General features: G+C 46.4%; 1 protein-coding gene across 1 annotated transcript; it reads right to left on the bottom strand.

Moving 5' to 3' along the window:
* Positions 1-273: 273 nt before the first annotated feature.
* On the bottom strand, positions 274-16,610 carry TAGLN3 (transgelin 3; the record flags this gene model as incomplete). The annotated part of the gene is made up of 4 exons (XM_080696511.1): positions 274-436; positions 2,361-2,463; positions 15,108-15,282; positions 16,431-16,610. 4 exons carry the CDS (start codon positions 16,608-16,610, stop codon positions 274-276), a joined length of 621 nt encoding a protein of 206 aa, XP_080552637.1.
* Positions 16,611-16,866: the final 256 nt, after the last annotated feature.

Here is a 16,866-nt window from a genome sequence, read left to right as displayed (position 1 = left end):
TATAAGTTGAGGAGGGGAGTTTTTGGCAAATAAATAAATAAATAATCAAGGGAACTTTGGGCGCACCCAGGGGGCTGGGGAAGAGGAGGCGGAGTCCTTGCATAGTTCTAAATGAACAGAAGGTGGCAGCAGTAGGCAACGTGGATTCTTGGCAGAAACGCAGCACTTGGAAAAACCAGGGACAGGAGGCTTTGAGAAAGAGGAGAAGGTCAGAAGGCGACTGACTACCTATTTCTTTTTCGTAGAGATGGTGGTGTGGATCATTCGTCCTCTCTACTGGGGCGGGGTGGGGCACCTCATGATCTGCCTGGGCATCCCGTACCCGGTCATGCCCGCCTGGGAGGCCCCCTTGTTGCTCCCCATCTGCAGGCCTATGATGTTCTGGCCCTGGCGAAGCTGCTCCTCTGAAAATCCTCTTCGATTCTGCTGGGCTTTCCTGGTCAGGAAGCGAGAGATGGAACAGTGTCATTGGGCAGTATTAAAACTCTTAGCACCATTTACAGTTAGACTATACTGAGGTCACCAAATAGACCAGCAGGCCCTTCCCGCTGAGCTATGACCTTCCCTGCAGTCCTGCTTCTTCTCAAAGCTGCGCCCAAGCTGATGCATGAACTGCCTATCCTTAGAGGCCCAGATGGATTTCAGAATTTCTAGCTAAGAGGAAAGGAGATTCCACAGCTGCCTTGCTGGGGCACACACGCTCAGTTTTCCTTCTTTTATCCCCCCTCCCTTCTTGCCCCACCACCTGAGGCCTTCTCAGCCTGCTTCATCTCACCCTTCCTTGCAGTCCTAAAAAGCCCTTGTAAAAAATTAAGTTTTAGTTGGGCGTGGTGGCACACACCTGTAATCCCAGTACCTGGGAGGCTGAGACAGAAGAATCTCAGGTTTGTGGCCAGCCTCAGCTGCTTAGTGAGGCCCTCCTCAACTTAATGAGACCCTGTTTTAAAATAAGGAATAAAAAAAGGGCCGGGGATGTAGCTCAAAGACAGAATGCTCCTGGGTTCCATACCTAGTACCTCAAAAAAAAAAAAAAAATTAAAATCAACATTCTTACAAAGCCTGACATTAATCCCACTCCAGCCTTCCTGTATAAGGTCAAAAAAAGATTCATGTTCTGTTTTAAGGTTGAGAGTCTGAGGTGCAACAAGGAAAAATTTCTAACTCTAGATCAGAGGTCAGGAAACTTTGGTAAAAAGCTAGAAAGTGAATAATGTTTGGATTTGCAGCCATATCGTCTGATAGATCACTAATAATATTGAATCAATATTCAATGGGTTGATAACAAGATTTCTAAACCAAAATCACTTAAAATAACATATGCTGGTACCTCTTTATAAATCTCGACAAGAAAGAGGGACTAGGGAAATTAAACACCAATTATTTGTTAAAAGGTGTTCTTTCCCCTTCGTTTACAGCTAAACTATCCAAATTTTTTTTTTCCTACTAGGGGTTGGATCCAGTAGTGCTTTACCTCCAATCTATACTTCCAGTCTTTTTTTAATTATTTTTAATTCTGAGACAGTTTTTCAATAAGGTGCTGAAGCTGGCCTCAAACTTGCATTTCTCCTGCCTCAGCCTCCCAACTACTAGAATTACAGGCTACAGGTGTGCACCGCCACTCCTGGCATAAGCTATCCAATTTGAATGTTGTGTCTTTCTTGTCTTTACCTCCCTCCCAGGAAAAGACCCTAAAAGGTTCTTTTAGTAAAGTGAAATAACTATATCATCTAAACACTTGCTACACCTTCAGCCCTATTTTATTTTTTATTTTGAAACAGGGTCTCATTAAGTTACCATGTGCTGGCCTCAAACCTGTGATCCTCTTATCTCAGCCTCCCAAGTACTGAGATTCCAGGCAAGCACTACCATACCTAGCTAACCAGGACATGTTTGAGAGTGAGAGAGGGTGTTATTAATCAATACTCTGAGATGTTAGGTATTAATCAGGACTCTGTTTGGCAAAGAGGATATATTTAACCTTTATTTAGTACAAAAAGAAAAAGAGAGAGTGGGAGGGAGAAAGGAAGAGAGAGGGGAAGGGAGAAAAAGATGGAGGGGAAAATTCAGAACTTCTTGAGCCATAATTAATCCATGAAGCTGCTTCTGAGAAGGACATTCATCCCCACTGGTCCCCTGAAGAGGAAGCTGGCAGAGCTGGGGGACCCAGCTATCTAATAGAAAAGGCTTATTTCTGCCCCACACAGGCAGGATGTTGGTCTGAGTAGCACATCAATCTGTCTTTCTGGGGCCAGGAATGCTTGATCCTAAGGCCTCTGTATATGCACAGTCTCTGGGGAGCCCCAAGGCTTCACACCCTGCCTCTGGCTCTCTGCTGCAGGAGACAGAGAAAGGACTTTTACCTGTGAAACCAGGATGGCTCTCCCCGGTAGCAGCCATCGTCCTTGGTGACTGCGATGCTGCCTAAAGCCATCAAGGTCCTCTGCACAGCCGTCATGTCCTTTCCTGGAAGTCAAGAAAGAGATTAAAGCGAAGTGCATGTCAGGGCTCAGGAACTGTGGAAGGGTGTGGCAGGAAGAGAGAGGGGAATAAGGAGAGAAGTTCTGAGAGGAGGCTGTGGATGGCCACACTCAAGAAGGTGCTATCAAACACTTCTCAAAGGGGCTCTGAGATGACCTATACCCAAATTGCTCAGAAAGGACCAAAAATAAACCCAATATGGTTAAATATTCATTTTTTTCTTTCTTTTTATACTGAAGATTAAACTCAGGAGCAGTCTACCACTGAACTTCACCTTCAGCCCTGTTTTACCTTTTATTTTTTTTAATAGGGTATTGCTAAGTTGCTGAGGTTGGCCTCAAACCTACTAAACCTGCTTTAGTCTTCCAAGTACTGGGATTACAGGTATGTGCCACACCCCTGGAAGGTTAATTATTTTTTATTCATTTTAGTAACCTTTCTAATTCATTCACAGCAGCTGCATGAATAAGCATTCTAAACACTGCAGCTCAGACACAGAAAGGTCACTGTCCTGGGCAGGGGACCTCACCTTATTGGGTTCTGCACACTGTGTGGAAGGAAGGTCCTGTGTGTGGGGGTGTTGGTGTGGTGGACTACAGGAGACCACTTTCCTCAAGACTGGCAAGAGGAAAGGAACCTGGAGAGAAACTGGTTGGACAGAATAATCTGGTGCCAAACCCCAGGTGGCTCCTCTTCTCTACCTCATCTGGGTTTAAAGGGGCTAAAGTCATCCAGGTTCATCAAAGTGAGTGTTCTCCAGATTTCTGGGATGGAGGCCTGGCAAGGGGGGAGCAGCAAATCAACCAACTCAGAAGGCACTCAACGTTGCCGGGCGTGGTGGCGCACGCTTGTAATCCCCGCACTTGGGGGGCAGAGACAGGAGGATCGCACAGGTTCGAAGCCAGCCGCGCGCGCTGGCTTAGGAGACCCTGTTCCCAAATAAAAATGTAAAAATAGGTCTGGGAGTGTAGCCCGGAGGTAGAAGGGCTTCCAGGAACCCCAGTACCACCAAAAAAGAAGGCACTCAATGTGACACAAGAGAGAGGCCCTTTATTTTGTGCTGTGTGGAAGGAGCTAAGTGGAGATAATAAATCACTGGCTGGTGCACGCGAGAGAGGAGAGCAAAGAGGAAGATGTGAGGAGCAGCTGCGTGGGGAGGGAAGCCTGTCACCAGAGAAGCCCATGACAAAGGCAGCCAGGCACTGCGAGTCAGCCTGGCCCGCCCATCCTTCCTCCTCTCCTCCCTTCCAGGTGACTGGCATGCCCTGGACTGAGAAGGATGCTGCTGTGTAGGTAGTCTGCAACTGAGAAGGACATGGAAGGTCTGTTCAAAGTGCCCACGTGGAACACAAGAGCTGAGAGGACTGAGTTAAAACTCGAAGGTGCCTTGGGCCTGGTGGGGAGCTGGGAAAGCGAAGGGCTTTTGTGAAAAGACTTTCTTTGGATGGAGCGAGCCATCTGTGGTCTGCTGCAGTTCAGTCACTGGGGAATACAGAATTACAGGGGAAAGGCAGATGGAAAATGAGGATGGAGCATGAATGGTAATAAAATAAACAATTAAGGCCCACAAAGGAAGTTCAGCCGGGGATCCATTTATTCAAACAGGAGAGAGCAGAGCCTCTTCCCCTCCCCATCCTCCAGCATCAACCACAGGCAGCTAGCCTGGATCCTGAGGGCCTTTGGGATTAGCTGATGGATACAGGATGAAATGCTGTCAATGGAGAAAGCCCTTACACACACACACACACACACACACACACACACACACACACACACACACGCACACACTGAAGAAACAGCTGGGGTGGTAGAGAATGGAGTGTCTGAGCAGCGGATGGGAAGGGAAGGGCATGAGGAACACTGAGAATTAGGAGAGAGGAAATGCAGACAGCTGATAGGATGACTCTTCCTCACAGACGAAAGGCATTTCCGTAATTGTCACTTATGGTAATATGCTATAAATAAATATATATATATATATATATATATATATATATATATATCTGTAGTAATGACATTCTGTGGGATCATTCCAGGAAGCGACAGGGAGTGGGTTGGCTCTTCAACAGTGAGCCATTAACAAGAACCTACAACAATGCTGAAGCACAGGAAGGGTTAGGTTGGGGCACACCCATCGTCTCTCCTCTGGACCAAGAGCACACAAGGAGCCTGTTTCTGGTGGTTGAAAAGAGTGGGTTTGAACCGTCCAGGCAAGCTTTGTTAAACTACAGGATGAGCCTCCTCTGCAAGTAGGCAGTTAATGTACATACTATGGGCATCCAGAAAAGACAAAAAGAACTAAGTTGCAGACAAGGGTGAGCTATTCAGAAATCTAGAATTATCAATACCACCCCACCCTCATCCCAGCAGTGATTGCATGACTAAGGCAGAAGCAACTGGGAGAGGAGACATTATTTGACAAGAAGGGATTGGAAAGTTTTTCCTTAAGAAAGGTCCCAAGGCAGGAGATCTAATGTAAAGTATAGGTCAGATGCTTTTTCACATGTAATCTTAACCTCACAGAGTTGGAATTATTCCTCCCATCTATGGATGGGAAAACTGATTCAGGGAGATTAATGAACATGCCCAAGGTCAATCAACAAGAAAAGCAGAGCCCAGCTTGGGGTTGAAGGAATGCTGTGTCCACAGTCAGTCCTCTGGGGCACGCTGTCACCAACACGGCGCCCCCTGCAGGCTGGATAGAAAAGCGTGTGTTCTCAGCCTGTGATCTGGGATAGTAAAGGGGCCCCAGAGGCTGCATCAGCTCAGGGCCAGAGGGAAAGCAAGGGTTTTGGGCCACAGGATCTAATGCTCCCACCAAATATCCACAAATCTTTTTTTTCCCCCCTCAGGTCTGGGGATGGAAACCAGAGACATTTGACCTCCAAGCTACATCCCTATCCTATTTTTTATTCTTTATTTTGCAACAGGGTCTCCCTGAGTTGCAGAGAGCCTCACTAAGTAGCTGAGGCTGTCCGCAAACCACGATCCTCCAGTCTCAGCCTCCCGAATGCTGGGATTACAAGCGTGCGCCACCACGCCCGGCTGGTTTTGCTGTAACTTCACCCAGGTAAAATTAAAACAAACACAGTTGGGCTCAGTGTGCTGACCAAGTTGATGATTGTCAAAATTCTAAATAACTGGGGCTAGAAACCTGCCATCTATAACCGGTTCACTTCTAGCTCATTTTCTTGTCATGGGTGTTATGCTTTCTACTTAGCAGTTCCCTGTGCAGAATTTCAGTGCTCTTGGGCTGAAGGAGAGGGCTTCATTGCAGCCTGACCTCTCTTGCAAGTTCAGAAGTCCAGATCAAGTTTGTACTGTGAGCTGGAAGGGGCACACGTTAGAAATTGGGACCACTGGTGAAAGCTGATTTCTACAACTAGGTGTTAGAAACTGAAGTCCTTAAAGAAAACAGCGAAGTTTGAGAAGATCTGAGAAGTGTGCTGGGTATAAAACAACAAAAACTAAACTGTTTGCATCACAACCAAGTATAATGCGTGTCTTGTCATGAAGCCTTCAAAAATGTGTAAGTAAAGAGCTAGGGGTGGTGGCACATACCTGTAATCTCAATACTTGGAAAGCTGAGACAGGAGAATCTTAAATTCGAGGCAAGCCTCAGCAATTTTGTGAGACCCTGTCTCAAATTAAAGATTACTACTACTACTACTACTACTACTACTACTACTACTACTAATAATAATAATATTGGGAATATAGTTCAAAAGTACAATGACTCTGGCTTAAATCCCTAGTACCATACACAAAAATAGTACAACTATAAAAATGACCATACACAACCTGCTTCATAGCAGTTTCCCCAGCTTCTTGGCATATTTGTGTGATCTGAATGAGGGGCTATCTCTTTTAAAATATTAATTTTGAGGTCATTTCCCTGAGAGACTGATATGGCAAGTCCTTGGAGACTAAATTTTTAATTAGCTCCCTAAGTGATTCAAACCATCAGTCAAGTTAGGGAAACATGGGTCTCACCTGGTGACTTCCGAACGCGATCACCAGAATGACGTGAGCATCTTCAATACTCATATTCTGGGGCAACCTCCTGAGATGACCCTCGTGCAGCTAGATGGACAGGCAAGCACTGCTCTAATATTTTTGTTTCCAGTTTTTTTAAAAATCCCAATGCCTGGCATGTGGTAATGTCCTAAATCATATTTGTTAAGCAATAACTCCTTCCTTCAGCAATATCTCCCACAAAGTCCCAAAGTAAAACTGATGATTATGAGAAGGGCCTGGATCCAAGTTGGAGTCAGCCCAGAGCTCTGGCAGCTTGGACTCAATCTGCTCCCTGAAAGCCACCCCTAGACACTTTGGCAGATGCTGGTGCCTCTTCAAGTCAGCTCAAACCCCACCGCTCAAGGCCATTCCTCCAAGAAAAGAAGACAGACCGCCTAAAAGGGGGTTGAAAATTTTCTAGATGCAAGAATAGCAGAAATGAAACTGAATTCTGACGGTGATCTAAGAATAAGCCACTTGCCAGAAGAAGAAAAGCAACACAGGGAAGAAAAGAAGCCAAATTTGCCCTAACATCTCAGGATTTCTTTCTTTTTGGTGCTGGGGGTTAAACCTAGGCATATTCTACCTCTAAGCTACACCTCCAACCCTGTTTTATTTTTTATTTGGAAACAAGGTCTCGCCAAGTTGCTGAGAACCTCGCTAAGTTGCTGAGGCTGTCCTCGAATCTGCAATCTTCCTGCCTCAGCCTTTCTACTTGGGATTATAAGCGTACACCACCAAGCCTGGCCCACATCTCAGGATTTTAATTGGGCTGCCTGGTCTCTTCTAGCTCTCTGTCATGGAAGAAAGCTAATATTAGACTTAATTTAAAAAAAAGAGCTGGCAGAATTGGGAAAGGCTATACACTATCACTCCAACTGAATAATATTCTGGAAAAAGCAAAACAAAGGTGACACTAAGATCAGTGATGGCCAGGACTGGGGTTAGGAAGAGATGAGAAGGTGAACCACAGAAAATTTTTAGAGCAGTAAAAATACTCTGTATACTCCAGTGGTCAACACACATCATTATACATTTGTCCAAACCCACGGACTGTACATCAAGAGGATACCCTAATGGACACTGTGAGCTTTGGATGACAACGACGTGTCAATGTAGCTTCACCAATGATAATGTATGTACCACTCTAGTAGTAGTGAAGCTATCTATGCAAGTATGAGGGAGGAAGGCATATGGGAGATGTCTGTATCTTCCTCTTATCTTTTCTGTGGCCTAAAACTGAGTGAAAAGAACAGTCTTATGGGGGAAAAAAAGTGGCATGGCTGGTAGCTTCTTCTGTCTGACTCGGGAAGTCTTTTCAGAGTGTCAGGTAGTGATGGACATTTTAACTTGACATTAAAGTATTCCCTGTTTCCCGAATTATCACAAAGTATTGTTACCTCAAGAATAGCCAAGCACCCCAAATTACCAAACTATAATCTCTAGGGAAAATCAAAGGTTTGGCATTGTACCAAACCATCCCAAGAATTATTAATGCTGGTAAAGTTTGAATACTATTACCATAAAGATGCTCTGATGAGATTTTTCTCTTAAACTTTAAAATTAATTGCAAGGTATCTTATGCATGTCTTTGAAAAGAAATAAATGAGAAGGATAAAGAGGGAAACAGAGTCCATGGAGAAGTCATCTTGAATAGGAGAATTCAGTTGGTCCATCTCTACTTTCTATTCCGACTTTTCTGTTTCTTTTCTATTTCTTTTTTTTTTTTTTTTTTTTTTTTGGTGGTACTGGGGTTCCTGGAAGCCCTCCTTCCTCCGGGCTACACTCCCAGACCTATTTAATATTTTTGAAACAGGCTCTCTTACGCCAGCACGGCTGGCTTCGAACCTGCGCGATCCTCCTGTCTCCGCCTCCCAAGTGCGGGGATTACAAGCGTGCGCCACCATGCCTGGCTCAAGACTAATTTTTAATATAGAAATAGAAAAGAACGCCGGGCGTGGTGGCGCACGCTTGTAATCCCCGCACTTGGGAGGCGGAGACAGGAGGATCGCGCAGGTTCGAAGCCAGCCGTGCTGGCGTAAGAGAGCCTGTTTCAAAAATATTAAATAGGTCTGGGAGTGTAGCCCGGAGGAAGGAGGGCTTCCAGGAACCCCAGTACCACCAAAAAAAAAAAAAAAAAAATCAGTCTTAGGTTGTTTTTTCAGAGCCACTTCTATTTTTTTATCAGCAACTGATAAAAATCTTAGAAGCTGAATTTATCTTGAAAAAAATTGGATTTTTAAATATATTTCTTGCATTTACAGAGAAACCAGGAAGTACATTAAAAATTATTTCATGTTTCCCTGAAAAATAATTAGGCATAGCTCCCAGTTTCTTACTCAAGGTAGAGAAAATTTTTCTCTGGTGAAGGGACAGATATCAGGGAGTAGGTTGGATTTGCTCTGTAGGGTTTATGGAATTTTGGCTACTTGCTTTCCCTCCTACCTGAGGAAAGAGAAACTCTGCAAGGTTCTCAAAGTGGGGATCCCAGGCCAATAGATATTGAATCACCTGTAAACTAGTAAAAACTGCAAATTATTTGGCCTCATCCTAAATTTAATATCTCAGAAGCATTGGGATTGCAGTCCACCAGTCTGTTTTTGAACAAGCCTATGGGGTGATTCTGATGCATGCCAGCATTTGAGAACCATGTGCTAAAGGAAAAACTCAACAAGTACAATTGTCAGCACCACCTTGAAGAAGTGCGGTAAAGCCAGGCACCGTTGCACGCTTGTAATCCCAGTCAAGCTAATAGAAGGCTCAAGCCCAGCCTCGAGAACTTAGTGAGACCCTGTTTCAAGTTAAGAAATAAAAGAGGGCTGGGGGCATAGCTCAGAGATAGAATGCCTATGGGTTCAGTCTTAGTACCACACAGAAGGAGGAGGATGAAGAGGAGGAAGAAGAAAATGATGAAAAGGAGGAGGAGGAGGAGGAGGGGGAGAAAGAGAAGAGCAATGAGACTGTGTGGATAGAAAAGGAGGCTTGAGGCACCAGGCATGTGTGATGTCTCGGGTCACTACACTACCTTGCAGTAGCCCAAAATAGCTCTCGCACTGAGCAAAATGCCTCTTCTGTTCTTGCTGTTGAAGAATGGTGCATATAGTGACACCTCCCCAGAGAATCCATGTGAACCTTCTAGGCGCTCCACTTCCAGTGTAAACCACACCTCCCTAACACTCATCATCAAGAGTAGGGAGCAGGCATAAGAGAAACCACACGTCCAGGATCCTCTTCAGAAAGGCTACTTAGAGGAAAAATGGGACTAATTGACCTTTGAGTCTTGTCTGCCCTGGCATTCTAGAATTCTTTATGTCTAATACTCATCAAGTGGTTATACAAATACACTAAAAAGGTCAGTTGTTGATGGGCAAATAGTAGGCGGAAGAGAAGCCAGCGGTTACTAGGTATCTAGTAGCCAGGCATTGTGTTAGGTACTTTCGCACATTTATGTGTATGCACGTGGTCCTGTGGGTTGAACCCAGGGATGTTCTATCTCTTAGCCACACCCCCAGCCCTATTTTATTTTTAATTTTGCGAAAGAGTCTCACTAAGTTGCTGAGGGCCTTGCTAAGTTGCTGAGGCCAGCTTCAAATCTGCAATTCTCTTAGCCTCCCAAGAACTGGGATCACAGGCATGTGCCATCATGCCCAGCTGAATTTTACACAGTTAATCCCTACAAGAACCCTCCAAGAAAAGCACGAGAGCGTTTACAGGGAAGAGAACTGAGGCTCTGAGGAGCTGAGCAACTTAAACCAGGTTGCACAGTATTTAGCTAGTATTTAGCTAAGGAATAAGAAGGTTCAAGAGGTCTACTTTTCTCCAAAACTCATGCTTGAAGTCTGAAGTTGGTTTTCTAGGTGCAGAATTACTAAAGCAATCTATCATATAGAATGGTGTTAAAAGTCAATGACCAATAAATGAAAAAGGTCAATAAGATGGCATGTAAAGCTGACACCTTTGTATCTGGAGAAGGATCGGCTAGTGAAGGCTCCAGAGAGGGGGAGAGGACAACGGTCACCTAGGCAACCCCATCAGCTGTTTTGTGTGGCCATTAACTATGTCCCTTTGTTCCGAGAATACAGGCCCTTCCAGTTTCCTTCCTTCATCCCTCATTTTTCTATTCACCTTAGAAAGGACAAGTCAATGTTAAGAATAATTTACATTGCCAACCCTTACTGTATTCTACTTTTTCCAGACCACTATTTCAAGCAATTCTAACGCATCATTTATATCATGTCATGAAGATTGAAGCTTAGAGAAGGTAATGGATAAGTGTTGGAGCTCAGATTTGAACCAGTCAGTCTAATTTCTGACTCAGGAGTCCAACTCTACTGCACCTTCCAGGATAAAGCTTTCACTGCTGTCTTTCTAGCAGAGAGCAGAGCTATTGGCACATCTTTGACCACAGAATGGTCCTTCCCTATTGGGGAAGGTCCTCCTCTCTTGAACCCAATAGGCAGCTCCAGCAGGAACACACGTGGAGCCACAAGGGAGGCAGGAGACACCCGCCTAGTCAGCCAGATGAGCTGGAACAACCCTGGGGTGACAGATGTCTGAGCCAGATCACCCTGACATCCTCATGAAACCTTTCTGACTAGATATGAGATCAGTGTACCCACTTGCTTTTATGAGTTCTTTCTCTTACACACACACACACACACACACACACACACACACACACCCTCCCTTTCCTACTCCTCTCCGTCTCCTCTCCCATTTCTGTTAACAGAAAAGATGCTGAAATCTTACCTATAGCATACTCTCTCCAGAGTTACAAACAGCTGAGATGGTTCCATCCTGCCCTTTCCAGGCAGCCATGGCAAATCTGCAAGTCACTTTCCTTCATCTAAGACCCATTCCAAGCTGGGCGTGGTGGCGCATGCTTGTAATCCCCGCGCTTGGGAGGCTGAGACAGGAGGATCACACATGTTCGAAGCCAGCCTCAGCTACTTAGTGAGGCTCTCAGCAACTTAGTGATACCCTGTTTCCAAATAAAATATAAAATAGGTCTGGGAGTATAGCCCTGGAGGTAGAAAGCCTCTGGATTCCACCCCCAGTACCACCAAAAAAAAAAAAAAAAAAAAAAAAAAAGACCCATTCCATTCATCTAAGCTGTGCTCTTCCCTATGACCAAAGAACTGGTCAGCCCAGCAGCGACTTCATTAGCTTTGTCTATAATGTCCCCAGGATTGGGCTGTCCTCTGGACCAATTTGCATTAAGTTCCTTTTTTGAAGAAGCATGTATTTTGATTGTCCCCATATATTTTCCAGCCATTTCACCTCAAAGGGGGGTTTAATGTTGGTGGGTATATCTGGGGCCTCTGCCTATATAAGTCATTGAAGGCACCTGGTGAGCTTGAACTCTGACAGCTTTTTTTTTTTGTACTGGAAGCCCTTCTACCTCTGGGCAACACTCCCAGACCTATTTTTATATTTTTATTTGGAAACAGGCTCTTTTAAGTCAGCAAGGCTGGCTTCGAACCTGCTGTCTCTGCCTCCCAAGCGTGGGGATTACACGCGTGCGCCACCATGCCAGGCCAGAACTCTGGCAGCTTTTATTGGTCCACAATACAGAGGCAGATGGAATGACAATGGGCAACTGTGGGCAAGCAGTTCTGTGCAGGAAGAAAATGCCAGGTGAGGGAAATGGGGGACTGAGGGCAATCAGTATAAAATGCCTGCAGAAAAGGAAGAAAAATACCCAGGAAAAGAGGAACGGAGCCACAGCAGCCTCAGCCACCACAACCATGGTGCACAGAATCAGGAATTACAGTGAGCAAACACGAGGTCGGCGTTGAAACCTCCCTCCATTAGGGAGAAGAGTTGTGGGGAGAAGGTGAGACTGCTAAACAGCTAGTCCAAATATCTGTGCATACAAATGTGTTCACCCCCACAGGCAGACACATCAAAACATGCCAGCCCCGCCCTGCAGCATCCTTTTGATTCCAGCTTAGTCATCCCCCAAATCACGAGCCACGGCAGCTCTTACAAAAAGCCCCCAGTTTTGCTTGCTCAGTGCACGATTCCACACTCCCCACTTCTTTGCTCAAAGAAACCAACTCTTCAACCTCCTACTCCATTGTATGGAAACCAGCTCTGGCCAGAGCATCAGACAATGATCGTGAGAGGACAGCAAGTGTCTTGTCCAACTCAAAACGAATCTCCCTGAATTCCAACCATCCCTGGGGCCTAGGGTTCATGTGGAAACTTGTAAGCATTTGCATGACCTACCTAGAATTTGACCTTTGAGCAAAGAATGGTCAAGCACTCTTAGAGTGAGGCTCTTTCCTTATTATTATTATTTATTTAATTCTCTTTCTTCTACCCTGAGGATAGGATCCTTGGTGTCTATATTGTTCTCCATTTCTGGAAGCATTATCCTGTCCTGAAGCCTGCCTGTCTACTGCCCTAGCAGTAGACTAGCAGAGTCACTTGTTCCTCCTAGCTGCCACCACCACATTCTCCTCCTCTTCCTCCTCCTCCTCCTCCTCCTCCTCCTCCTCCTCCTCCTCCTCCTCCTCCTTCTCTTTTTTTCCCCCCAGTATCAGGATGAAACCTAGGAGCAGTCTACCTTGGAGCAACAATCCTAGCCCTATTTTTTATTTTTTTATTTTTAAAACAAGGTCTCACTAAGTTGCAGCGGGCCTCACTAAGTAGCTAAGGCTGTCTTCGAACTGTGATCCCCCTGTCTCAGCCTCCTCCCAAATGCTGGGATTACAAGTGTGCACCACCAGACCCAACCCTAGCCTTCCTCTTAAGGTGGGCCAAAGCAGGTGGTATAGATCTGTACCTACTGTTCCTCAGGGATCACTGCTCCCTGCACCCTTTCCCACTCCTGTGAGCAAGTACCTGCCAGGTGTAAAGTACCCCTCCATGGTCTTTGGAAGAGGGAGAAAGGAAGCAAAGCTGTCTGCCTCCGTGACATCAAGACAGGAAATCTCCCTGGGGACCCCCACCTGCTACAGCCTCCAGTTTCTTCCTCCTCCTCCACACTTTCTGCACTTGGGGGAGACTCACCAGGGTCCCTTTCATCCACACTAAAGTCCTACCCTTCAGTCCCACACAGCCTTGGCTCATCCCCCTCTCCTCCTCATCAACTCCACACTGTTATAATCCAACAGCATATTCATGATGGAGATAAAAGAAGCTAGGCTCCCTAGCCAAAGAATGACCTAGAAGACTAGTTTAGGCCTTATTCTTTGGCATCAGAAGGGATGGGTTTGACTCCAGACTTTGCTAATTATTAGCTCTCAGATGGACATGAGTAACCATCCTCTAAAATGGGGAGATTAAAAACACTTACCTCATGGTTTGGTTAAGGAGAACTGAATGGCATTTATCCAATGCCTAGTATGCAGGAGAACATCAATAAACCATAGCTCTCTTTATTAACTGGGAGAATCATATGTTGGGTCTATGTATGGAATTGGGAGGCAGTGTCTATGAACTCTGATGCCTGGCATGAGTTTTTAGGTATCTGAGTTTCTACATAATGGCAACATGCAAGGGAAACCCCTTGGCAGGATTTTAACTATGAAGGAGTCGTGAAATGGCAGCTCTCTGCAGGACCCAGAGGATTAAGGAGGTAATTGTGGGGATTAAGCAGGTAATTGTTTCTTTATAACTTGTTTGGGAGAATGGTTCTCTGCTAAAAAAATCCATTTTAACCGCTCTCTGAACATGCCTTAAAATGCCACACCTCTGATCAGAGGAGGGCTACCCATTCTCACTCTCAGCTGAGCCATCTGGGTCATGCCCTGGGGAACCCATCAGTTGGGCCACAGCGTCAGCCGGTGACAATGAGCATGTGAGAGTCAATGTGGCAGTCCCGCTTAGATGAGCCTGCTTCTCTCAGTGCTTGAGGCAGCCCCGAGTCCAGAAAGGTCACAGCGACATGGACAGACATGCATGTTTTCCCTAAAAGGGATAGACACTGGACCTTTTGACCTGGCAGCACCTCCATTGATATCATTTTTTTCTTCCAATAATAGTGACTTGCTAAATATGTCCAGGAATGTGATTGGACTTTTATGTATGCCTTTGTAAGATTTCCTTACCAAGTCAAGTCACAAATGTGGAAAAAAAAAAAAAAAAAAAAGACTGTCACACACTCTGGACAGAATGTCTGTCTAAAAGGTAGTCACCAAGCTTGCAGATAATTGTTTAAATACAAGGTTGGAATGCTATTTCTCCAGTGGAATGACAAAATAGTCTGTGAGCCTGAGCCCTCTGGCCCTGTGCCTCCCCTCTCTCCCAGTGGCGGTGCTTTGTTATGGAAGGGTATTGGGGATACAAGGCTTCCAAGCAATCATTTTCTCTTCCTCTCTGTGGAGGTTTTTTTTTTTTTTTTTTTTTTTTTTGCTTGTGCACTAGTTTTCTAAGGTCCTTTACCATGCCCTCAGGGTGTGCGTTCCTAGGGGAGAATAACCTCTTTTTGATAGAACATCACAAAACAGAGCTAATAGAGCCCCTGTGATGCCCGCGGAAAACACTCCCCACACACCCACAGGCACAGGGGAGAAGAACGCTGTGAATGGTTTCCACAAAGAGACAGGGTGGAGGGAGGGGCAGACAGAGGGGAGGGCAGACACACAGGCAGAAGGGTTGTTTACCTTCCCATAGATCCACTGTCTGAAAAATGTCCGTGGTCCTCACGCCATAGATCTCCGCAGCTTTCAGGAACTGGGAGATTTTCTCCATCTGTTTAAAAGCCATCTTTGACTCTGAGATCTTAGGAATGGGCTCTTGTCCTGGTGGATATAAACTGTTTATCAGCTTGCACAGGACCTGAAGGGGGAGGAGGGGGAGGGGGACACAGAATCAGTGTTTTCCTTTGTAATCAGTGTGCAAGAGAAGTGAAGCCAGCCTCCCCTCACCCTGCCCAACACACACACACACACCACAAAGTCCAGCTCACCTGGTTTGAGCAAGAGCAATCCATGGGCACCAGGAAGGAATAGGTTTAGGCCTGTGTGGCCAGGCTCTCAAGGGAAACCCCAAAGATCCAGATGGCTTGGTCCCAGGGCTGCACCTGACCACCCAGAGCTCTGCAGCCCCAGAGCCCCATCCCTGCCTTGCTCCTCCCTTCCTTTTTCAGGGTGAGGAAACAAATATTTACAGATAGGGAGTGACAGAAGATGACCAGCACACGATTCCACACTTTTAATGGAGGGATGAGTTCGTGCCTCCCAGGGGAGAATCAGGATCTGCTTTCAATAACTCTCATTCCATATGTGATAATGGCGGGTAAAAGAGCTGAACTGGGTATCCTCCTCCCAGACATCCAAGTCCTGGGCTACCCAACCAATGCGTGGGATGGCGGTTATGTAACAGTAAATCACAGCCTTCCAGAAAAGATGGACTTGCTTGAATTCCCCCAGCCTGTGGTCCTCAGGCCCCAAACACACAGGAGCGTCTGGCCAGAGCAGCAGTTATCAAATAAGGACTCCCTTCAGGTTGAGGAGAACCCATCCACCCACAATCAGCCATTGGGCAGCTCTGGGGAGCATGGTTCCCAGAGGATGTGGAGGCTACCAGCCTCTCCAACCTCTCTTTGTTTTACTGTGTAACCAGCTAGTTCCCTGGGGGAAGAAAGGGACCTAGAAACGTTGATGCAGGAAGACTGGGGAGATCCCAAGGAAATATTTATCTCTCTTCTCAGTGGAACTATAACCAGGGCTTCCAATTTGCAGACAACTCAGAAGGAAGCTGTGATGCTTGGATGGGCGGAGGATGCTCTGAAGCTAGCTAGGGAATTGTGCGGGGAGCAGAGATTTTCCAACCCCAAAGAAAGAAAGGCATCCCCATTCCTCCTGGGAGGGAGACACAGAGCTTGGCAACAGCAGCTCCTCCAGGGACCTCCCGTTGAAAGGAAAAGCCCTGGGGAGAGTGTCCCTGCCCACCGGCCCAGCAACCAACATCGCTGCCCGCCTTACCGTCCCGTCCATCAACCACTTCTGAAAATGATCCCTGCCAGGAGGCGGGTGCTCGATGTCCTCGGCGCACTGCAGGATGATCCAGTCCACCAGTTTGTTCTCCAGGTCCGCGTCATACTTCTGCTCGATCTTCTCCTGCACCTCGCGGCTGTAGCCGTAGCTCAGGCCCCTGTTAGCCATTTCTGCCAGAGACGCGCGGATGCGCGCGGCATCCACACAACAGCGGCGGCGGCGGTGCCCGGCTCTCCGCAAACCCGCTGGGAGGCGGCTGGGCGGCCTGGCCCCGGAGCAGCAAAGCGGGCAGAAAGCCGGGCGTGGTTTAAATCAAGGAGCCAATGAAGCCAATGGGGTTTCACCTACAAACGGGGAAGCAAAGCGCAGCCACGCTCCAGTAACTCTAGAATAAAGCCTCGGCCAGTCCGGGGGGGGGTGGGGT

The sequence above is a fragment of the Muscardinus avellanarius genome (genome assembly GCF_963383645.1).
Source record: "Muscardinus avellanarius genome assembly, chromosome: 5".
In the NCBI taxonomy this organism is placed as follows: Eukaryota; Metazoa; Chordata; class Mammalia; order Rodentia; family Gliridae; genus Muscardinus; species Muscardinus avellanarius.
Note: the sequence above shows the minus strand (reverse complement) of the source record. Positions and strands in the feature narration are given on the sequence as shown.